The 21,478-nt window shown below is 37.2% G+C and overlaps 15 protein-coding genes across 15 annotated transcripts; 10 read left to right on the top strand and 5 right to left on the bottom strand.

Moving 5' to 3' along the window:
- Positions 1 to 44: 44 nt before the first annotated feature.
- Positions 45 to 503, top strand: BEWA_004950 (uncharacterized protein; the record flags this gene model as incomplete). The annotated part of the gene is made up of 1 exon (XM_004830696.1): positions 45 to 503. One exon carries the CDS (start codon positions 45 to 47, stop codon positions 501 to 503), a length of 459 nt encoding a protein of 152 aa, XP_004830753.1.
- Positions 504 to 680: 177 nt separating this feature from the next.
- BEWA_004960 (hypothetical protein) lies at positions 681 to 3,340 on the top strand (the record flags this gene model as incomplete). The annotated part of the gene is made up of 4 exons (XM_004830697.1): positions 681 to 965; positions 1,033 to 1,306; positions 1,343 to 1,476; positions 1,511 to 3,340. The coding sequence occupies 4 exons, from the start codon at positions 681 to 683 to the stop codon at positions 3,338 to 3,340; spliced, it is 2,523 nt and encodes an 840-aa protein (XP_004830754.1).
- A 42-nt stretch (positions 3,341 to 3,382) lies between these two features.
- BEWA_004970 (pescadillo N-terminus domain-containing protein) lies at positions 3,383 to 5,129 on the top strand (the record flags this gene model as incomplete). Its single annotated transcript, XM_004830698.1, has 8 exons — positions 3,383 to 3,944; positions 3,980 to 4,176; positions 4,212 to 4,548; positions 4,584 to 4,711; positions 4,745 to 4,826; positions 4,863 to 4,921; positions 4,955 to 5,026; positions 5,061 to 5,129. 8 exons carry the CDS (start codon positions 3,383 to 3,385, stop codon positions 5,127 to 5,129), a joined length of 1,506 nt encoding a protein of 501 aa, XP_004830755.1.
- A 24-nt stretch (positions 5,130 to 5,153) lies between these two features.
- BEWA_004980 (hypothetical protein) lies at positions 5,154 to 5,556 on the top strand (the record flags this gene model as incomplete). The annotated part of the gene is made up of 3 exons (XM_004830699.1): positions 5,154 to 5,284; positions 5,317 to 5,415; positions 5,448 to 5,556. 3 exons carry the CDS (start codon positions 5,154 to 5,156, stop codon positions 5,554 to 5,556), a joined length of 339 nt encoding a protein of 112 aa, XP_004830756.1.
- Positions 5,557 to 5,849: 293 nt separating this feature from the next.
- BEWA_004990 (DNA repair protein rad51, putative) lies at positions 5,850 to 7,144 on the top strand (the record flags this gene model as incomplete). Its single annotated transcript, XM_004830700.1, has 5 exons — positions 5,850 to 5,988; positions 6,145 to 6,437; positions 6,473 to 6,755; positions 6,794 to 6,928; positions 6,963 to 7,144. The coding sequence occupies 5 exons, from the start codon at positions 5,850 to 5,852 to the stop codon at positions 7,142 to 7,144; spliced, it is 1,032 nt and encodes a 343-aa protein (XP_004830757.1).
- Positions 7,145 to 7,202: 58 nt separating this feature from the next.
- On the bottom strand, positions 7,203 to 9,962 carry BEWA_005000 (hypothetical protein; the record flags this gene model as incomplete). The annotated part of the gene is made up of 10 exons (XM_004830701.1): positions 7,203 to 7,607; positions 7,643 to 8,216; positions 8,306 to 8,668; positions 8,703 to 9,114; positions 9,150 to 9,295; positions 9,331 to 9,443; positions 9,478 to 9,560; positions 9,602 to 9,748; positions 9,790 to 9,868; positions 9,906 to 9,962. The coding sequence occupies 10 exons, from the start codon at positions 9,960 to 9,962 to the stop codon at positions 7,203 to 7,205; spliced, it is 2,379 nt and encodes a 792-aa protein (XP_004830758.1).
- A 227-nt stretch (positions 9,963 to 10,189) lies between these two features.
- BEWA_005010 (hypothetical protein) lies at positions 10,190 to 12,793 on the top strand (the record flags this gene model as incomplete). Its single annotated transcript, XM_004830702.1, has 1 exon — positions 10,190 to 12,793. The coding sequence occupies one exon, from the start codon at positions 10,190 to 10,192 to the stop codon at positions 12,791 to 12,793; it is 2,604 nt and encodes an 867-aa protein (XP_004830759.1).
- An 82-nt stretch (positions 12,794 to 12,875) lies between these two features.
- BEWA_005020 (IWS1 C-terminus domain-containing protein) lies at positions 12,876 to 13,874 on the top strand (the record flags this gene model as incomplete). The annotated part of the gene is made up of 1 exon (XM_004830703.1): positions 12,876 to 13,874. The coding sequence occupies one exon, from the start codon at positions 12,876 to 12,878 to the stop codon at positions 13,872 to 13,874; it is 999 nt and encodes a 332-aa protein (XP_004830760.1).
- Positions 13,875 to 13,890: 16 nt separating this feature from the next.
- BEWA_005030 (hypothetical protein) lies at positions 13,891 to 14,705 on the top strand (the record flags this gene model as incomplete). The annotated part of the gene is made up of 3 exons (XM_004830704.1): positions 13,891 to 14,109; positions 14,149 to 14,624; positions 14,661 to 14,705. The coding sequence occupies exons 1-3, from the start codon at positions 13,959 to 13,961 to the stop codon at positions 14,703 to 14,705; spliced, it is 672 nt and encodes a 223-aa protein (XP_004830761.1). The 5' UTR covers positions 13,891 to 13,958.
- On the bottom strand, positions 14,697 to 15,706 carry BEWA_005040 (hypothetical protein; the record flags this gene model as incomplete). Its single annotated transcript, XM_004830705.1, has 8 exons — positions 14,697 to 14,717; positions 14,752 to 14,823; positions 14,859 to 14,892; positions 14,931 to 15,043; positions 15,079 to 15,181; positions 15,219 to 15,363; positions 15,414 to 15,501; positions 15,563 to 15,706. The coding sequence occupies 8 exons, from the start codon at positions 15,704 to 15,706 to the stop codon at positions 14,697 to 14,699; spliced, it is 720 nt and encodes a 239-aa protein (XP_004830762.1).
- Positions 15,707 to 15,832: 126 nt separating this feature from the next.
- On the top strand, positions 15,833 to 16,953 carry BEWA_005050 (26S proteasome regulatory subunit, putative; the record flags this gene model as incomplete). The annotated part of the gene is made up of 6 exons (XM_004830706.1): positions 15,833 to 16,102; positions 16,180 to 16,311; positions 16,347 to 16,443; positions 16,483 to 16,565; positions 16,605 to 16,727; positions 16,762 to 16,953. 6 exons carry the CDS (start codon positions 15,833 to 15,835, stop codon positions 16,951 to 16,953), a joined length of 897 nt encoding a protein of 298 aa, XP_004830763.1.
- Positions 16,954 to 17,172: 219 nt separating this feature from the next.
- Positions 17,173 to 17,534, bottom strand: BEWA_005060 (hypothetical protein; the record flags this gene model as incomplete). Its single annotated transcript, XM_004830707.1, has 3 exons — positions 17,173 to 17,288; positions 17,323 to 17,430; positions 17,468 to 17,534. 3 exons carry the CDS (start codon positions 17,532 to 17,534, stop codon positions 17,173 to 17,175), a joined length of 291 nt encoding a protein of 96 aa, XP_004830764.1.
- Positions 17,535 to 17,611: 77 nt separating this feature from the next.
- Positions 17,612 to 18,207, bottom strand: BEWA_005070 (60S ribosomal protein L36, putative). Its single transcript, XM_004830708.1, has 2 exons — positions 17,965 to 18,207; positions 17,612 to 17,926 (listed from the first exon to the last, which is right to left on the bottom strand). Exons 1-2 carry the CDS (start codon positions 18,014 to 18,016, stop codon positions 17,628 to 17,630), a joined length of 351 nt encoding a protein of 116 aa, XP_004830765.1. The 5' UTR covers positions 18,017 to 18,207; the 3' UTR covers positions 17,612 to 17,627.
- A 199-nt stretch (positions 18,208 to 18,406) lies between these two features.
- Positions 18,407 to 20,364, bottom strand: BEWA_005080 (bystin domain-containing protein). The gene is made up of 6 exons (XM_004830709.1): positions 20,085 to 20,364; positions 19,593 to 19,965; positions 19,401 to 19,556; positions 19,100 to 19,273; positions 18,766 to 18,871; positions 18,407 to 18,629 (listed from the first exon to the last, which is right to left on the bottom strand). The coding sequence occupies exons 1-6, from the start codon at positions 20,282 to 20,284 to the stop codon at positions 18,502 to 18,504; spliced, it is 1,137 nt and encodes a 378-aa protein (XP_004830766.1). The 5' UTR covers positions 20,285 to 20,364; the 3' UTR covers positions 18,407 to 18,501.
- Positions 20,365 to 20,808: 444 nt separating this feature from the next.
- BEWA_005090 (hypothetical protein) lies at positions 20,809 to 21,247 on the top strand (the record flags this gene model as incomplete). The annotated part of the gene is made up of 2 exons (XM_004830710.1): positions 20,809 to 21,000; positions 21,062 to 21,247. The coding sequence occupies 2 exons, from the start codon at positions 20,809 to 20,811 to the stop codon at positions 21,245 to 21,247; spliced, it is 378 nt and encodes a 125-aa protein (XP_004830767.1).
- Positions 21,248 to 21,478: the final 231 nt, after the last annotated feature.

Below are 21,478 nucleotides of genomic sequence, written 5' to 3' on the forward strand. Positions count from 1 at the left end.
ATATTAGATCTATTAGAGACATAATCTATTCCCCCGCAGTTTAGATGGAGGCATCGGACCCTGAGCCGCACCAAACGGTAGTTGCGCCTTCGGCGCCTCCAAAGGAGTTTGTAGAACAACAAAATATCATTTTGGCCACAAATATGGACGGATCAAATCAAACTCCCGGTATAGCACCTTCCGGTGGTAATCCCAAACAGCTGGTAATTCCTGCTCAGGTCTTTGTCGCAATGCAAGATAACGACCGACAAAATAGTAGAAGAAAACGACCAGGGCTTATATGGAGACTTGGTAAAGGACTGTGTTATGCCTATTTGGCCATTGCTGGGTTTCTTCTATTGGTTGCCGCCGTAATAATCATTGTGTGTGTCTGTTGGATTAAGAAAACAGAACCGGACTTAGGTACTAGGATTAACGAGGGCAATAGTCTCAGAACAAAATTTGCCGAAGAACTGCAAAAGCAGCGAGAACGTTTTGGAGACTCTTATTCTTTTAAGGAATAGCGAATAAATCACATTGAAAGGTTTTAACTCTATTTAACTTTTATTCCTCAGATATTTACATTTTACAAGTATATATTTGTGTTTGTGTCAACGTACAAACTTGTCTATACACATTGTGTGTGCCCGATATATCGTGTTACATTGCAGAGATTAGAGTCTATGTACCCTGGATTAGTGATGGAAGATGCTGATGTAACCAAGACTGAGTCAAAAGTTTCGTTAACCAGCGGGCTTTACGAGCTGGACGGCGAAAATGACGGGAAAGCATTTACACAAAATGAATATGTATATGCGGAGGAAGAAGAGACAGAAACTTCACGAAGCTGTGAGTATGCATTCAAGTGTCTTAAAGTACTATTCCCGGACAAGTATCCTCTTTCGTGGTTCATTATTCACCTAATTCTGATAACCACCTACTTTATATTTAACTGTAACAGTCCGAACAAGGATACAACGCACAAGGTAAGGTGTTTATATTACATGATAAATTCGTAATTTGCTGATGTGTGATCATTCAAAATGTTTTTAGGTCCTGGGAGATGAGATTACTCTGGGTGCCTTTGTGCCAATGTTGTTTATTTTTTCGGTGAACCTTCTATTGCACATTATATGGATGCTCTTAAGGTGTGTTGTAATGTATATTTTCACCTTTTCTAGGTACGTATTAGTGAACGGGCTACTAAAGAAAATCTGCTCCAATACTGCACTTTCCTTTGCGCTATTAAATGTGTTGGATCCTTCACTCTCGTATGTCATTTTTGCCGTATTACAGTCTGTTTTATGGCAAATTCTCATAAGAAGAGGTTTGGTGTATTCGTAACCCATTTAACCTTTTTCAGATGTTAACAACGCCGATATCCTCTACATTAATATGTATGCAGATAATGCCAAAAATAAGTTTCTGTCATTCAAAGACAGCTCAATTCACTGGGTTTCCTATGGCATTTATGTCTACGTCATTTTATCTTTGAGGGTATGAATATACTTTCTGATATACAATATTTCAGTGTATGGTCCTCTCCATCGTAACATTTCTTTTTGAACTGCGATTCTTAATGAGTACCAATGATAGCATGACAAAGTACCTCCAATGCTATGCAAAATTGAGAAGATTCAATATTTGTTGGCTATCATATGCCATGACAAAACCCGATCTCATGAATGAAATACAGGATTTGTATAAAATATCTAGCTTTCAACTAATTGTGAGCAAATTGTATAATAAAGTTAAGAAAAGTGTAAAAAGATCTCAGGATACTCAGTTAGGGATATTTAAGAATTCTTATGTATCTTCTGGACACTTCAAAAAAACAGCTAGAGCCTTAGATATGCCTACTGAACTCACCGATTCTCTGATACACAATTCGTCAAATTCAGGGCTGCGAAACTGGATGTTGGCTCATTGCGTTTCTAACAAGTCACCAACCGTATCATTATTGCACCAAGATATTATTTTGAAGAACGAGGAAATGATTGAGAAAGTTTCTGAACAAATGTTTGATCAGATTTATGGAACAACAAACGATTACTATAAAGCTGATAGAATGGACAAAGAAACTATGGATCGTAACTATTCAGTGCTAGTAAATTCTAGTCCACTACCGGAGGATACGGAAATTGTTCGTGGGAACACAAACAAGAACTTGGAACAGACTAAGCAGCCAAAAATTGATAGTAAGTTATCAGCACAAGAGGATGATCCAAAAATTAACATTGATGAATCAGAATCATCTGATTATCAGTCAAAAGACTCTAATTCTGGCTCTTCAGTTAAAGAGGAAACCAACGGACAACCAGTACACACTTTAAGTCAGATTAGGGAAAGTATTTCTCCTGCAGCTATAATTCATGCTAACTTGGCGAAAAAGAATACTATCGCAATAAATGTTGATTATATCTCTAGGCCAGATTTTAAATTTGAGAAAGGATATGATAGAAACGAACTCTTTATAGGAAAAGAGCGTTTATCGCTATTCATACCTCCAGATTCTATTGATGAAACTATGAACTGGATAGATATTTCTGGGCACGGTAAAATTAATTGTAAGATGCTCAAACAAGCTTTAATGAATGTATATACCCACAGGAAGAAATTCACTAGGAATATAAAGGGACAACAAAGTGTATTTAAAGTTATTAGGCGCCTACTTTCGACCTTTTCGTGGATATTATCAACGGTCGTGCTAGCATTCATGGCGGGAGTTACACTAGAGGCTATTGTGGTTTCAGGTGCTGCATTTTTGTCTGCACTAACCGTATCTCTAAGCTACATGTATACCAACTTTATAGCTTCCATAATTTTTGTGGCATTCTCCAACCCTTACAATGTTGGTGATCGTATTAGACTGGAAGACGGCGAGCCGCTGACCGTGAAAAGAATCAGAACATACACAACTGAGTTCTCTTCAATCACTGGAAAGGTTTTTATTCTTCAAAACTCCCTACTCTCTGGAATGAAGATAACAAACGAGAGCAGAACGACTAAGGCTACACTAGAGATCCGCCTTAAAATGAGCTACAACACAACAGATGCTGAGATGGAAGAATTCGTAGTTCGCATTAAAAAGTTTATAAATGCCAGACCAAATGACTTTGTGAAGGATAGTGCAGCTCTTATAGCGTACGAGTTCAACCCTGGCTATTGTTATACAATGGGCTTGTGGTTGAGTTGCGTAGAATCCTGGGGAAATTGGAGGCGAATATACCAGTTACATACCGAACTTCTGCAGGTAATCGTCCGAGTATGCAAGGAATGTGGAATAACCTATCATTTGCCTGTGCAACCCTTACATTTCAAGGATTCGTTGCCTATCGCAGGCCATAATAAGCCAATATAAAATGTTCATGTTATATTCCAGAATCATATTCACGGTAAATGTATGTCTTATCAGGTTAAAGATTTCTTCCACGCCAGACACGACGAGAATCCACCCGCTGAGTTTATAATTTGCTCATTACAAACTTTAATTTCTAGTTTTTCATTGAGCGACATGACCGTGAAGAAGAAGGCTAATCAGGAAGGTCCAACGAAAAATTTTGTGACTAGGACCCAGGCCCTCAAAAAATTGCAGGTTTCCCTGAAAGATTTTCAACGTCTATGTATATTAAAAGGCGTATATCCCAGAGATGTGGCCAGAGGAGGTACATTGACCAGTAAAGGTATCAATAGGCGCAAACTAAAGAAAGACAAGATATATTATCACATAAATGATATCAGAAACCTCGCAAGCGGCGACCTGTTATCAAAATTTAGAGATATAAGTTCGCATTTGAAGCGTTTTAAGAGATTAGTTGCTAGAGATGAATTATATGATGCCAAACTGAAGCTGAAAAACAAGCCAAAGTATTCTTTGACCGCCATTGTTAAACAGAGGTGTCCTTCTCTCATTTCTGCTGTATCTGATCTTGACGATGCTATTTCTACTATCGCAGCTGTTTCGGGTACGTTGTTTATGCCGAGTTTAGACATGTTTTAGCGTTACCTGGTGACCACAAAAGGGACCTGAACTTATCGATGATTTCAAAATGCAGTACTCAATTGAACTACTTTCTAAAGTATGTCAGTGACACGGGATCTCTAACTAAGACCTTTATCTCAATTAAGGGTTTCTATTTTCAAGCTCTCATTCTGGAGAGACCAGTGACATGGATTATTCCACATGCATTCTCACAGGTTAGTTGATTGGTTTTTGTTACACCAACTCTCAGAGCCTACCACATGAAGTTGATTTCAAGGTAATAATGACGTTTGTGGAGTATTATCTTGAATTGCTAAGACTGGTGAACTACAAACTCTATCTAATGGCTGGTATGGAGTATCCACCCAAAATTAAAAAGGGCTCTGAAAATCTTCCTGAAGATTTTTATAACTTTGAACCAAGTAATGCAGTCAGAACTTCGCAGGGTCTTTTCCATGGTTTGAAATTTTACGTTGCACGCGAAGTTCCACTTTGTCCCACCTCCTTGATCATTCTAAGTTGTGGAGGTGAACTGGTGGAGAATCCCAAGGATGCGACACATATCATATTGGATAGGCCATTGGGAGGTACGTTGTTTGTTTTTTCTTTCATGTATCTGCAGAGAGGGAGTTTTCTTGTGAATATGTCCAGCCACAATACATTTTTGATTCCTTAAATTGCAATGTTTTGTTGCCAGTTGGTGAATATGCTCCTGGAGTCACTCTTCCTCATCATTTATCGCCATTTTCGGTATGTTTAACACCACTGATATACGATCCTTAGACTGATGACGGCTATGTTCCAGACCGCAGGAAGGAGTTGGATATGTTTATCAAGCAGGAGGCTGAGAATCTTCTCCATTCAGGTATCCTTGCACGTGTTAGTATATACAAATTAACAGATGACGAATCTTTGAAGGAGCAGCAATTGAAGTATTTGGACGAACTGAAGCAAGAATTGGTTTGTATATGTACATTTGTACAATTTTCACAGAATCCTGAACTGAGAGAAATGCAAAAGTCGCTGATACCAAAGAAACACAGGCGCCTGCTTTCCAAAATTGAGGTATTGACACCATATTTCATTATAAACTTTATAGTATGGACGAAAGAGAAAGGCTGAGGCTGCAGAGAAACTCGCTTCCAGAAAGAAGACTATAAAGAAATAATTTTTCTTTTATTCTTGATACACTATGATAGACATACTGCGTGCTAGTTTACCGCCTGACTTGGCCAACTTCACGTCCTTCCAGGAAGTTCTGGAATATGACGTTGAAAACTCTAGAGCAGAGTGCAAGAGAGTATTGGACCAACTGACTTCAACGTATTTTTCGTGTCTATTAACTCCGATTCTAGTAGGAAGTTGCTCTACAATGTCAAGGTGTTACAGAGCCTGCGTAGCGAAGGCAGAGCCCATGTAAATGTGGGAAATTCAACCTTTATCCCATCGAGAATGTTAGTTTGTCTGATAAGATATGCGTGCATAGGAAGGGGGACTCCATATTGGTATCATTGGGGTATCAGTTTTATTTGGAAATGACTCTACAAGAAGCTGAAACCTACTACAACGAACGTATAAAATTAATTTGGGCGTAAGTGTTTTAACGTTTTGAAATGTGTGCATAAATTTTGCAGAAATTTGGAATCCTGCATAAAGAAGGTTGCCGAGAAACGTGCGCAGTTGTATATTATATCTGAAATTCTTCTAAATCTCTAAATCGGTGTATATACCCATGTAAACGTCTATACCACCTACACATTGTAGACTGAAGGATGAAAAATAGCTATGGTGCAATAATGCCCTCTTTGTATACCACACATTAAACATATAGACTATGAATCTACACTAAATATATTCTGATAACGTGATGTTATAATACACTTGTAGCATGGCATCAGAGGAGTTATCGTTAGTCAATGATAGCTCGGCCGTAGCTTTGGCTGAGGCTGTTAGTGCGAACCCGCAGCGCTTGGAATGCCTCTTATCCAAGGGACTTTTACAAAGAGACCTGGAACTTTTGAGGGAAGGTGAGTTGCGGAACATACACTCCTGTGCCAACAATTGTTTACACATTGATTTATATACGGTTTTTGAGGCCCTTTGCAAGTATTCCCAACCGTTTTTAACGGTATATGTGCACTTGATAGTTGTCTATTAATGCATTCGTTACAATTACTATTTAGCTGGGTATTCGACTCTGGAATGTGTAGCCTATGCACCACAGAAGAACTTGCTGGTAATTAAAGGATTTAGCGAGCAGAAGGTTTGCAAAATCAAGGCAGCCTGCAAGGAACTATGTCATCTAGGATTCTGCTCCGCACATGACTATTTGGAGGCTCGTGGAAACCTGATCAAGTTTACCACAGGGTCAGTGCAGCTGGACGTATTGCTAAAGGGAGGAATAGAAACGGGTTCTATTACTGAAATTATCGGAGAGTTTAAGACTGGAAAATCACAATTATGTCACACACTATCGGTTAGTAGCCTGTTACGTGTTATAGCACTCTGTAGGTGACCTGTCAATTGCCTGTTGAACAGAGCGGCGGTGAGGGAAAATGTTTGTGGATTGATACAGAAGGGACGTTTAGACCGGAGCGTGTGGTTTCAATTGCAAAGCGCTTCGGGCTTTCACCTTCTGATTGCTTGGATAATATAGCTTATGCAAAGGCTTACAATTGCGACCATCAGCTGGAACTTCTTGTAGAAGCCACCGCAATGATGTCACAAGCTAGATTTGCACTTTTGATTGTAGATTCAGCAACTGCGCTATACAGATCGGATTATTCTGGCAGAGGTTTGTTTTTTCGTGCCTTTTCACACATGTACGTGCAGGTGAACTCTCAACTCGTCAGATGCATCTTTGCAAATTTTTAAGGGCACTTCAACGTATAGCAGATACATTTGGTGTTGCGGTTGTAATTACAAATCAAGTAGTCTCAAGGGTTGATGCAGTAGCATCATTTTTTGGTATGTACACACCCATATATTTTATAATGTGTAGGAAATGACAAAATCCCTATTGGAGGAAATATTATGGCACATGCTAGTCAAACACGTTTATTTTTGCGACAGTCAAAGGGAGAAAGTCGTATATGCAAGATTTACGATTCTCCAGTTTTGCCAGAGGGTGAAGCAGTTTTCTCAATAACCGATGGTGGAATATCTGATTACAATGATCATTAGTAAATTGTTGTGTATTATTGTTTGTGATTTACATCTGAATTTATGCCAATGTTTGTATTTAATGCATACCTGAAATTGCAAGCGGATTTCTAAATGAGACCGGTAGAACCGGATCTCTGTATGTGATTCCCAACAGTTTGCATTGATTAGCTACGAATCTTACAACCTCATTCTTCAACATGAAGACGAAACGTGTTTGAGCCCAACTTTCTACACAAGTAACCAGTATTTTAAGATGATAAAAGTGATTTATTTGTAGATCGGAGCCATAAAATAAACATCCATCGGTAACAAAATCTCTAGGCCTGCTATTGACAAAGGTTTTTACATTATCCTTCAAAATCTTCAGCGATGCTGGAGTCGTTGATGGCGAAATTTTCAAGTTTATTTCATGGACGGCATGTGGACCCCTAGCCTCATTTACAATCATCATCTTACTCAAAAAGATATTTTGATAGATGAACTGTACATAAATTTGGGAGAAATAGAGTAACTTACACATTTGCCGTGTGAAGAGGTAAATTCGGTATTGTATGTGGAAATGCTTTTGACATACATTGCTTGATCCCCAACCTTTACTCTGTCACCCACATTATAAGGATTTGAAATAACAACAAAGAGAATAGCTGTGATGAAGCTGGTGTATAAATAACTCAGAGCCACAATTGTGGCTGAGAACAGACCAATAGTGGACGGGAGTACGATGTTCTTGTTTATCTTTAAGGACAGTAATAACGCAACAAAACACATGAACCAGAGTATTATACTTATCAAATTTCCAACTAACTCCAATATACTTCGTTGATTCTTTAGAGTGGTAATAAGCCTCTTTCTTATGGCACACATATTTATTATTCCAGTTAAAAAATTTTGTGGTGTTATGTAACCACAATTAGCGATATCAAATTGTTCAAAGAATGGATTAGTAACGGCAGATCCCAGAGGGCTACATATCTTTTTAGTAATGGAACGATCGTCCTCGTTGTCTTTATTATCATTACAACTGTTCCTATTTCCACTCAAAAGTACTATAGAATCCTTTTCGTTTACATCTGGGTTACGAATTGTGGTTCTATAACGCATCAATGCTGGTACAGAGTCAGATGTGACATCCTTTTTATAACCACTACAAAATGGATAAAGTGATCATGATAAACATACCTGTCAGAAAATCTAACTCTTGGTTTGTGGTCTGGTAATTCTGCAGTGTTTTCAACTGACTCTCGATCAAGAGAGCTTGAAACTAGTTTTTCACCACTAGCACAAAGAAGAGTATCATGTATCTGGTCAAATAGCAGTTTTGAACAAAAATCTATGGTATCTTTGCATATCAACTGTATTGAGTAATTTATCAACAAAATCTCTGGTGGGTTATGAATAACATAGTTTAAGACAATCCAGTTTATCGTAGTGTTGTGAATTGATGACTCTGTCCAATTATCCCTCAAAAAATATGTTCCAATATAATCATTTACATTAATATTGCTATGTATATTGTGATGCTTCCATTTTGCGATTATTGGCCTAAAAATGTCAGATTTCTTGCTAATAAACACACTTGAAAACTTTAAAATCTCCTCTAGTATGACCGGTTGGTATTGTATTGTAATTTTTTCTTATATTTGACGGAATTTCCGTGTTTGAATGGGTGTCAATCAACACCGTCAACTCTCTATTTTTCTCTGAATTTCTAAGAGAATCCAAATATTGCAACCACTGAACGTTAAACGCTTTGAGAGATGCCTGTTGTTTTAAAAATGTGACCAAATCGGAACTATAGTTCGATAGAAACTGAAGTTCGAAGAAAAACAAAATTGCAGACAAAATGAGCTTTCTGATGGAGAGGAGAATATGAAGGTGATAGAGCAAGTTGGACCAGGAATAGCATTTTCCATCAATCCAAACAACGTTTGAAATAGCTTCTCCATACAAAAACGATTTGTATACAACAAAGTAGTCTCCGTATTGTGCTAAGTATATATGCTCATTATATATTTACACAAACCTGGAAGGGTATACCTTTTGAAAGTTGTATAATTAATAATGGACCATAAAAAGTAAAATATGGCTGGATCTATAGAATGTGCCAATAGAACAACATATCTCGATATTTTAGAAAATGGTTCAAAAATACATCTAACAAATATAAACCTAATAATTTTGTGTTTCATAATAATAAAAATTACCTCAAAAACATAATCACAACTAGCGATAAAATATTCACAGACAAACTCGACAACAAGAATAGTACTGTATTTGTAGTTAAACGAAGTTGCAGATCATCCGGATTATTATTCACCTAAGTGATTAATTATGAATCACTGCAAACGTACATCTACGAAGGCCAAATCTTCAATTACTTGTATTATAGCTCTCTTTTCCGGATCATTATCATCTTTGAAAATAGGAAATGAGACTAAAGTAACGTAAGAGTGTGTATATTCAGAGTCAACTTACGTGATCGGAATGATAAAAATATAAAAAATCCAAAAGTGTGCAAGATTACAAACTTTATTGGTGTTTTGTCTGGAAAATAGTCCAAAAAAATGGCTTCTAGGTTAACCCAAATATTTGATTCTACCACTGAATCGTCATCTCCATATTCTACTCGAATATGTCCAAAGTATAGATGTTAATTCATTTACCCGGAATTGTTATATGTTGATTTATTGGAATATCAACTTTCGGAGGAACTTGAGAGTCTTTTGTGACATTGGCATTATTCTGCAAGTGTGTATGAATAAGAAATGTGTAAACTAACCACCGTTGACTTTCGACTCAACAACTTTCTGAATGTTGTAGATCTTCGGGTTGCCATTTACTCAAACGAATCCGTTTGAATCCATTTACTCTGTCTGTCTATTTCAGATGGGGAACTGCCGGAACTCTCTTCTCTCGGTGTCGTTCACACATTTTCTCTTTTGACGTAATTATTATTCTATTTAACAAATATTTCTAGTAGAATGTAGTTTCCAGGGTGTGTTTGTTGACACGAATAACTTTAACATCTCATAAGGGCCGTAACACATCTACCGTATTTTTGAAATGATAAGGGGAATATCCAGTAATATAGACCATGGAAGATATAGGAGAATTATAAATAAAAGCTGTTTCAGCACACATACTTTGGCTGATGCGAATGTAACGCCATTCAATTTTGAAGACATCGATAAACTAGTCAAAAAAAACAGAAAACGCAATGAAAAGGATGCTCAAGTCACAGATAATCATAGAAGCATCTTTTATTCCCTTGTAAAATATTCAAAGGCTATTAATTACCATAAAAAAAACTTAGAAAATAGATCACCGAATAAGGACGATGGAAAAATCCCGAAAGATATGCCTGAAAATGCGGAGACAAACCTCGCGCTTCCCGCTGTATATGATATATATGCACGGGGAGAATTTTTCTGCGAAAAAATGGCTAAAAATCTCGGGTATATGAATAAGAACATGTTGATAGTAATCATCAAACAGTCACTGTCTACTTACCATAATACAAGAAAGAAATGCTGGCATTCGTTATCAACAAAGGCTTTAAGACATTGCTTTATTTCTGATGAACCATTAACGTGTAGTGATTTGGTAAAAATCTGCGCATCCTTGAGTAAATGCTATTTTAAGAAACTGGATGAATTTAAGGGTAAGATTGATGAGCTAATAATATCCCAGCCTGAATGGACAATACATGGCGCTTCGCAAATATTGTGGAGTCTTTCTCACTTAAAGCTGTTTTCATTACCGTCATTTAACTATCTTAACCATACAATAGTTAAATGCATAAACTTAGACAGTGACAAGTATATTAAATATTCCGATATACACAAAATCGCATCCGCAAATCTCATGCAAGTATCTCAGGTCGGAACAATACACCCGGTATTACAAAGTATTGTGACCCATTTCGCAAACAATACGATTCTGTTGAAATGTACAGGTACAAAAACAATGTTTGCTATTGTATCAATATTGCCTTATTCTGCTTACAACGATGAACTGGTTATAGAAATACTAAAAATATTGGTAAGGAGTCTCTATCAATATAGTCATGTGCAAGCTGCTCAGATAATATACAAATTTGCTGTTATACATTCTGACTTGTCGAATACAGCTCGTGATTTGACATTGGAATTGCTGCTATCATTCAGAGATTTAGTACTGTCTTCAGATATAACTTTCATTCCTAGCGCATGTTCGAAGCTTCTTTATACGTATAAGCGTATTCTCGGTGCACATGATGAAGATTTTGTGAATAAGTGCCTCTCAGACTTGAACGCAAATTTGCATCTTTTGGGACCGTTTTCGTTATTTGGCAGTTTGTTATGTCTTAATTCATACTTTGGAGAAGAAGCACCAGAAATTGGGGAAAAATATAGAGAAAGTGTAAAGCATACCAAGAATAATTTACTCAAGTTTGATGATAGTGGACGACTATCCAAAATTGTAAATGGAGAACTTGTACCCTTGGACAATGTAAAATTGTGGCATTATGGGTTACTTTCGGCAATTGAAAAATATGATACATATGACCATCTTTTCAATTTCATTGGTACCTTGGAATCCACTAGTTTGATACATAATGTAAAGAGCTTTGCTCTATTTCTTCTAAACATGTGCTGGGATTCCAGTAATTTATATAACAGGAATACCATGAATTCTATTTTTGTTATCGCATCAAAACTCCTGAGTCTTTCTGAGAATGTTGAGGATAACTTGTTAAAGCAATATTGGGTCTTGATATTATATCACCTAACAACATTAGACATAACCACTGTGTTTGAACACGAAAACATCCCAAGATTCCCTATTTCATCGTTTGACACGGATGTTATTCTTATAAGCTTATTAACATCTGGTATAAGACATGATGAAGACGCTACACTAGCTTGTTTGAATGAGTTAATCCAACGCTATAAAGATGGAAAAATGAGCGATGCTGAACCAATAGTGATAAAGACGATTTTGCTTCTAAATTATACATACTCAAATAAAACGGGAGGTATTGTTCATAAGATTATTAATGGAAATACCAGAGAATTATTTATGGAAACATTCTATGGATCCGCTACGGTGTGTCAATCAAACAGATCTACAGAAGGCTATATACACTACTTACAGAAATGTTTAGTGAAGAACCTTGCCCCTGTTCCACTAGAATGGACACACATTCAGATTTTTTTCCTGCAAGATTATCCGCGGTATATGTTCAAAATGATACCATTAGCACTTGTGGGCAACATGTTTCGTATCAGAGAAGTAAAATGCAGTATATGGGATGTTTCCAACTGGTTTCTTGTTAAAAGAGGTTGGAATAACCTATCCAACCGCTTGAAGGAGTTGGATGTAATTGATGATTCATCCATTTACGAACAACTCTGCGAGGGATACACAAATTGGAATATTTCCGAAATAAAGATCGCAAATATCGCTACAAACAAATATGTAGGTCCTTATCTATGTCAATTTGTCATAATGGCTGATGATCCATCGCAAAATATAATTGTGTTTATACTAGCAGATTCTCCCACCGAAAATAAACATATATACCACAAAATAAGAAGGGATATTCTGAATAAGTTCGGTTATAACTTTGTCGAACTGTTTTGCGGTCAAGAAGTTCACACTATAAGCACTAATTCAGTACAATAAATATACACCACTTCATCGCATAAATAAATACTTTATACGACTCTAGTACAATAAATATCGTATGTGTTGAAGAATAGTAGGTATGGATGTACCTGAGGAGGTAGAAAGTGAAGTTACGGATGCTGCACCAAAACATCGTCGTTTGAAGAAAAACACTACGGAGTCGAAAGATGCAAATGACCAAGTAAACGCTGAAGATATTAAAATTCCTAAAAAGAAAACGAAAAGGAAGGGTAAAAGGGGCTCTGGCGCGCAGGATGAAGACTTTGTCCCGGCTCAAAACGCATTTAGTGACAATCTGAACGATTTCACGGATGCCGATTTTGAGGAGGTACCGACAACAAAAAAATCAAACCGCGGAGTTGGTAAGGCCTATTTTGACGAGGTTCTGAAGCGACTAAAGGAAAGGAAGAGACAAACAGTAAAACTCTCCGATGAAGAATGCCAATTATATTGCAGGCAACTAGTAGAGCGTATGATAGCAGCTGCAGCTGAAGATGTGGAATCTGTAAAATTAGGTAAACCTGGATTATCTAAGCTGAAAATGCTCAGTTCACTATCGGATATTAGTAAACCTTCATGGAGACAATGGTGCATTTCAGAAGGCATTGCTGTTGCATTAGCAAGCTGGCTTGCTGTATTACCTGATGGATCATTACCAAACCTAAGTGTCAGAAGCAAGGTGCTACAGGTAGTATTGCAGCTACCCTTCCAGTCTAGTGACCTTAGAGACAACGATCTTGGCAGGACGGTTGTCTCACTGTGGAAACATCCTAGTGAATGCGAATCAAATAAGACCCTAATAAGAGCAATTGTACAAAAATGGACTAGGCCTATGTTAGGAATGAGCACCAGCTATGCTGAATTACAGGATTCTAGTTTCATAGATAACAAATCGGTGCCGACTAGTGAAGACGCATACAAGTATCACAAGTATGATTTCAAAAATGCGAAGGCAAGTAAAGTTACTGTTAATCAAGAAAGGATAAAGAATAAATTGTCACAAATGTACCGGTCGATGGAATCAAAGCAAAAAACACCTGGTAAAGCAACAAAAGTTAGCCTCACTGGAATGCTTTAATTGATATTATTTGTAACATATACTTGGGATTTATATATTTTATATTTTCTTGTGTAACATATCCAACTATGCAATTTTGAGATCATGGCGTCCTTCAGTGGCAAACCACTAGCGCAAAACCCTTATAACCCCTTTACTGGAACTCAAGTTCAAACTATCTCATCTTCGTCTGTGTTTCCTTCATCTAACACTTTTCAAGCGCAAAATAACTCTAACCAGTCCGGTAGTATCTTTGGTAAGTGTTGTATCTGAACTATAAGTCATGGATTCACAGGAAACAACACTCAAACGCAGTCATTATTTGGTAATACCAATACTCAAGGCTCTGTTTTTTCACAACCGCAATCTTTGTTCTCACAGCCTCAGGGTGGTTCCATATTTGGGCAAAACACTAGCACGAACTCAATATTTGGTCAAAATAACCAGCAAGGTTCGGTATTCTCTCAGAATAGTGGCCAAAATTCTGTATTTTCGCAGAACCAGCCTATATTCGGGTCAAGTCAAAGTGTAAACGCTTCTCAACAAAATTCCATATTTTCGCAAGGCTTTAATTCAAACAACACATTACCATTTTCCTCACAACAATCAATATTTGGTGCAAATACACAACAGGAAGGACATGTTCAACAAGGTTCAGCGTTCGGATTCACCTCTAATGTACCTCAGGTAGAACCTTTGCAACAGCAGAGAACCGAGAATGTACAACTTGAGGAATGGATGTTAGAGGCATATAAGTCTGACAAATTCCAGGTATGTTTATTTTTAATAATTTATACCACTTTGCAGAAGGGGAGAATCCCTGAGATTCCTCCAACCAACGATTTACTTTGAGAGTTTTTTTTTCTGGAGCATTTTGAACCAAACATTCATAACATACCTTGTTACCATATTTTGATTCCAAATTTGTAATGAGACTTGAAAACGTATCAGCTCGTTTCTTTCTATTAGCCTATATGTTAGTGAAGCACGATACTTGTATCAAACCATAATCTGAGCTGCAAGGCTATCAAAGTCATCCCTAAATATCATGAATTTACATCGTTTATGTATAATTACCCATCATCCTCTACAGATGCGTCTTTCTTGCACTTTGACTTATATTTATTCCGGATATTTTTGAGAGTCTTTGCTTGCGATGTTTTCGTAAACTTATCAGTTGATTCAATAGTCTGATTGAAATAGATATTGGTTGAAACCACCAAACCTTTGATTTAATATTCTCCTTGTAAAAAGAAACAAAGCGATCCAGATCATCTGCCTCAGACAATGGAATTGAGAATAGAATGTTTGTCAAACTGCCGTCATTTCTACAGGAATACCGTACGTATAATAGAATATGCATACTTTTTGTAAAAGTCCAACAGGTCTTCTTCCTCGGCCTTGCTTCCCTTGTATGTTTTAGAGAAATCTATAATGTCTTCTTCTTTGATTGGAGACTTATAGAATTCATATGCAGCTGCGAAAGCTACATCTTCTTCTCCTTCCCAACCTACACATAGATTATCAGCCTCTTTTTGTGAAATATCTGAGAGTATTTACCATAAAGATCATAGTTTTTTCTCTTTTCATCGTCCTTTAAAATATCATAGGCATGTTGCAATTGGATGAAATGAGTCTTAGCCTCAGCCTAAACAGTTTTGTATAGATTTGTCAATGTGTTATATTATTCGTGTGTTATGAAGACTTACCCTGGCCTTTTCATCCAAATTTGATGTTTTGTCTGGATGCGACTTTAGAGCTGCGAGTCTATATGCCTTGACGATGTCGCGGGTTGTAGCAGTCTGGTCTACACCCAGAATTGCATACAGTTTTGGTACATCTGCCTCCGTCATTATGTTTGTTCAATATTGCATCAGGCGGCAGGCAAGTTGATCTATGGTGTATTACACATTGGTGGGATGCCTTACTCATTATCATTCAAATGTTCGTGTAAACTGCTCATATATGTAATTTATAAGATGGACGTTGTAAACAGCGTATCTATGCAAGGAACGCATCTTAAGGTGGTTGTACACCCTATCGTTCTGCTTTCTGTAGTAGATCATTATAACAGATGTGCTCAGGGCACATCACGCAGAGTCGTAGGTACAATTTTAGGTGAAACTATTAACGGGGAAATCCATGTAACAAATTCATTTGCGGTTCCATTCGAAGAGGATACAAAAAATCCTCTCGTTTGGTATTTCGACCATAATTATCATGAAAACATGTTCAAAATGTTTAAAAAGGTTTGTGTGTTTATCATTCATCAAATTTACTCAATAAATGTGATTTATTGTCTCAGTCGTATTCATCAACTTTGTAGATTAACGCAAAAGAACGAGTAATTGGCTGGTACAGCACTGGACCGAAATGTAAACCAGCGGATTTGGAAATTCATGAGCTTTATCGCAAATATTGTCCACAGCCCATTTATATCATTGTAGATATAAATCAGGTTAGTGTGTCTATAAAGCAATATACTCTCTGCAGAAAGAGGAGCTGCCCATAGAAGCGTACTTGTCGGTAGAGGAACCTACTAATGATGCTAGATTTAGACGCACATTTGTACATGTTCCATTCTCAGTTGGTATGTTTCCCAGTTTGTTCCTTTACGTCCTGTCCATAGGTGCCTTTGAAGCTGAAGAAGTAGGCTTAGAGCATCTTCTAAGAGATCTCACAAATGTCACTACGTCTACAACGTCCAAAAAGGTGCGAACAAAAATTATCCAATTATACACGACACAACAGGTTCAGAGCAAATTAAGGGCCTTGAGGTCATTGTCTTCCAAATTGGGGGAAATTGTAGACTACCTTGGAGGAGTCATCTCTGGAACATATACAGCTAACCCATCGATAATTTACATGCTACAGGTATGTACCATCTACCAATGTATAACAATCCTAGGATATATTCAACCTTTTCCCTGTCATGGAAAATGAGGATTTGATGGAAGCATTTGCAATAAATATGAACGATACTACATTAACGCTCTACCTCGGCAGTATAATAAGGGCTATGGTAGCACTTCACAATTTAATCAATAACATGGCAGAAAATAAGAGACTTGCAAAGAACAAATCAGCGTCTCTTGCTTAACTTTTTGCTGGCGTATTTTCTCGATTTTCCACTCTTGAAATTGCCGATTCTCTTGCTGCTGACTACATTTTTGTTCGAGTTATATGAGTCTATATCCATTGTTATTTCGTGATGAGAGCCCTTTCTGTCCTCATACGTGAGTGGTATCGTGGATTCCTCGATTTCTTCCTTGTCAAATTTGCGTCTATTGTTAACTCCAGCCAACCCTGCAATACAAAGTTAGTACAAGGCACAACTAGTTTGACAAATGAACTTACCAGAAAGAGGAACATTCTCAGACCTTAAATCCAGGGCCGGTTTCGGGATACACTGAGGAACGACTGCATCCGGATCGTCTAAAACAGCATTATATACAAACTTTACGCATACCTGGATGTAAAAACATATTAGGCCGCGTCTTCGGCGTTATATCTTGTCCATGATGAATCAGGCGAGCCTTCTTGAATGATTCCGCGACCCTTGGCCGTTCTATGACTTCTACAACAGCAGTTAACTTATGTAACAAATAAAATACCGTTTACTACTTGACGTTTAGCAGTGCGATATCTGCGAAGGGACTTGGCACGCAGCCCCTTGGCCATTGTATATAGACTGACATGTCAAGAGCAGTCGGGGGAAGGAATGTTATCGATACAACCTATGAATAAACAAGTAATATAAAGAAACTCTAGAACTTAATTTCTACGCTTGCGTTGTAACTCGACGATGGAGGAAATTTCGCTCATCTTTGCCTTGGCGCGTCTATGGGTACCAAGACGTCTCTTGGCAAACTTGAAGGCACGCTTATATGTTGAAGCTGATCCGATCTTGACCAATTCGATCAAATTTCTCTCATATGGAGCAAAACCGCAAACCTCACGAATGACCTCAGAAACCAAAGTAGAACGGTTTGTCTTGAGACCCTTTCTACGGCTTGGAGCAACGGAACGAGTCAATGGAATTGGAGTAACAGTATGACCCTTGAGAAGACCAACTAGAGAAAATAATGTAAAACGAGACAACTAAACTAACCTGAGATGCCAGAGGCAAGCTCCTTCTTCTTCAATACCTTATTATTTGTCATTATAATCTAGATTAATGGTCTATTAAGTACAACAGCATTCAAAAGATACGTCAAAAACAAAAGGGTAATCCAAACCCTACTTCCAAGTTAAATAAAAGTAATTATGCGGTGCGATTTAACAGGCCACACAACCCTAATATAAATTAAAATAGTTCGTAAATTAAAAATGATACTTCCTGATCGCATATACCTTTGGCAGCAAACAAATACCTACAAATTTGGAGTTATGGGGAGAGGACAATATTAGCCAGACACACATCCAGCAGGACCATGCCGTAGCGTATACAGTGATAAATCTAGCAATATTACGCCAAGATGTTAAAACATGCAATAAAATAAATACCAATAAATAGAGTACAGTAGAACTTTAAAATCGCATTGCGGTCCATCAGAATTGTCTATCAACACAAAGGTTCAGAGAGATTCCCAATGATATGATTATCATCATACAAACCGCTTGGATATTCTAGTGTGTATACTCCACTCTAATCATACATCTCAACATCATCGAACGTTCGTCTAAGAGAACTCTCTATTGCAGCAGTAATCTGCGGGTGTCGTTGTTTCTGCAATATCTCCGATATGCATTCTTTATGTTCGTCCTTAAATGTGTCTGCATATGTATAAGTAAATAAAGTGTGTAAATATTCGTCAGACAGGGATAACTGAGTAGTCCGCATAGACAAGTGTCTCGGCAATACCACAAAGGTGTCATCATACAAGATATTCATGGAAACGTGTAAACTTACGCTTATAGTTTTCGACGAAAATATATAATGATTGGTGCCATATCACAGGCAGCGAATCTCCAAACGTTAGAAACTTGTAAAAATATGCGATAGATCCGTCAATGACCTAAACGGGGGGTGTAAACCAAAAGATGCATTACGATATACAATCATAAATTCTGCTTTGGAAATTATTATCGCAAAGTGAAAATGGACCTTATATAGGAATATAAAATCAGAGTGACTTTGCAACAAGAGTCAGACAATTGACCATTGTACATCAACAATTCAGAAGCAGAACTGGCTTTAAGGTCATTTATCATCATTTAATCAGAGTTTACATGCAAAAACAAACCTTAGCAGGAAGGTTAAACTTCTTTTGGAAGAGTATGCATAGTATAAAACTAGTGCTTCCAAACCACTTTTGGCATTGGCAACTTCTGAGGATAAAGGCAGAAGCATGAAGCACTGGAATTGAAATTTTCTTTAGAACACTGCCAACTATAGCAGCCTCTCTATAAGTACATCCCTAAAAGCCAGTGAAGATAAATAACATGTATATCATAAATGATCAGACTGGGGCGATACTTTATGTCAGCATATAGACTAGGACTGTCAGAGTATCAATCATCATTATGATAATAAACAAAATTTACCTCCTCAACCAAAGGCAAAAGTATTCCCTTGAACCATGCATTTGGCTTAAACATTGCCTTTTTCAGTGCCATATACAAGTGATAATTCAATGTACGTTTACTCCGCAAATCTTGACGAAATGCAGGTAACAGTACAGAAGTATAGAATATCTCGGCCTGAAGGTATAATAATCGGATCAAAATTAAACATACATTAGCTTCATTCATATTCGATGAAAATAGGCGTGTTGCTTCTGATACTGCATTGGGGGTCCAATTCTGAGGAGTTGTCAACTCCAGTAGTTCCATCCAGTTCTTCATCTTTGGAAGTACCTTGAAAGCCTTTGGTAAACTTCCACTCTTGTATTTAGACAAGTACAAACCAATATCTGTGTATACGGGTCTTATCTTTTTCAAGGCGTCATCCTCCGTCCGTTGTTCAGAGAGCTGTTTGAGTTTCCACCAAATGTCAACAGTACTTCCATCATTTTTATTCTCAGGTAAAAACCCTGAAACATCCTGTGATAGTTTCAAGTTAATAAGAGGATCCGATTCCAAAAACTCCAAACCAGGGTCTTTATCATGTCTACACGAATGTTTATGTTATATATTGAGATTTCAGAATTGTCAAAGTATCCTCACGTTTTATTAGGATATATGCTTGTCATTTTTTGATCATCACAGTGCGAATGGTTGTCTACTTACCTGGGAACCTCGTCATTTGAGGCTTTGATCAATTTTTGGATCTTCGATGATACGTCTGGAGGAAGTTCCTCCAGATATTCAGCTTCAAAGTCTGACAAATCGGAATCTTCTACATCTTTACTAGATTTTTTGGAGTTTTTTTTGCCTACTTTTAGAACCTTTGTCTTTTTGCTACTTTTCTCTTTTAATTTGGACTTCATTCAATCAGAAAAACTACATTTCATACAACATGACATAAATATGAGCGATTTATCTATATTACACCATAAATATTAACATTGGTGTTCCGTAGAGGAGTTATCCTTGATCGGTACAATGGGGGCTACAGTAGTTCAGAACTATTTTCGTTACCGCCACTTTTTTCGCATTTCACAGCGAATTTGCGGGTAATATCCATTAATAAACTCGAATATCTTTGTAATTTACTTGTCTCACGTAAAAACCCTGACCCTTTGATCCAATCGAAAATGTAGCGTGATTCCATTCATATAAAAACATTTCCAGACAAGTTTACGGCATATATGTGATTTTTTCCGCAAGTAGCTGCTATGGGTGGATTTTTCTTTCCGGTTTCCTGCAACAATCTTCCTAGCCAATGTGTAAAACGTATATCATGATCATATAAGTTGTCAGTAAAGTTTACGTAACGTTAATTCCATATATTAGTTGCTCTAGTGACTATTTTTAATGAAGCAACAGATTATGTGTCATACCTCCCTGCAATATGGAAGATCAGACGGATGACTGTTTGCATTCACTCAACAAGGATTCCACATATGCATTATCACGTATTATGAAAGCACTTAGGGATGAAAAGTTTGCACTTGCTGATAATCTTTTTTCTGATTTGCGTTTACTATTTGTAAAGTATCCCTGGATGCTTGCCCATCTAGATAAAGATGAAGAAATCATAACGGTAAGAAGGCTTGTGTACCGTGCAAATGCTCTATTTTACCAGTATATAGTGGTTTATATAGGAGTGTCTCACGTTTATAAGTCAAAGAGATGATTGGAATGTTGATATCCAATGCATTCGCATGGTTTCCCATGTGGCAATGTTGGTATTAAGTCTAAAAAATTGTATAATAAATGGACAACAATGTGAAAGTATTCTAAGAACACTCTGTAGTTCTGCACGATCATATAAGCAACCATGTATATAAATGAAATGTTTGAAACAAATGTATAGTTTCTGTGCAAGAAAGAAATAACCCTTTTTACATGGAAAAGTACTACGAAACCATTTTCGCGCTGAGGAAATTTGCAATTATACCTGTAAAATGTTAGTAGAAATATGAAAATGATAAATAATTTTCTAGTTGGTCTGGCTATTTCATACGAGAAATTACCTACGAGCAATATAACAGACATACATTTCAGACAAGTTCTTCAGA

Source organism: Theileria equi, chromosome 3 (genome assembly GCF_000342415.1).
Source record: "Theileria equi strain WA chromosome 3, complete sequence".
Taxonomy (NCBI): domain Eukaryota; phylum Apicomplexa; class Aconoidasida; order Piroplasmida; family Theileriidae; genus Theileria; species Theileria equi.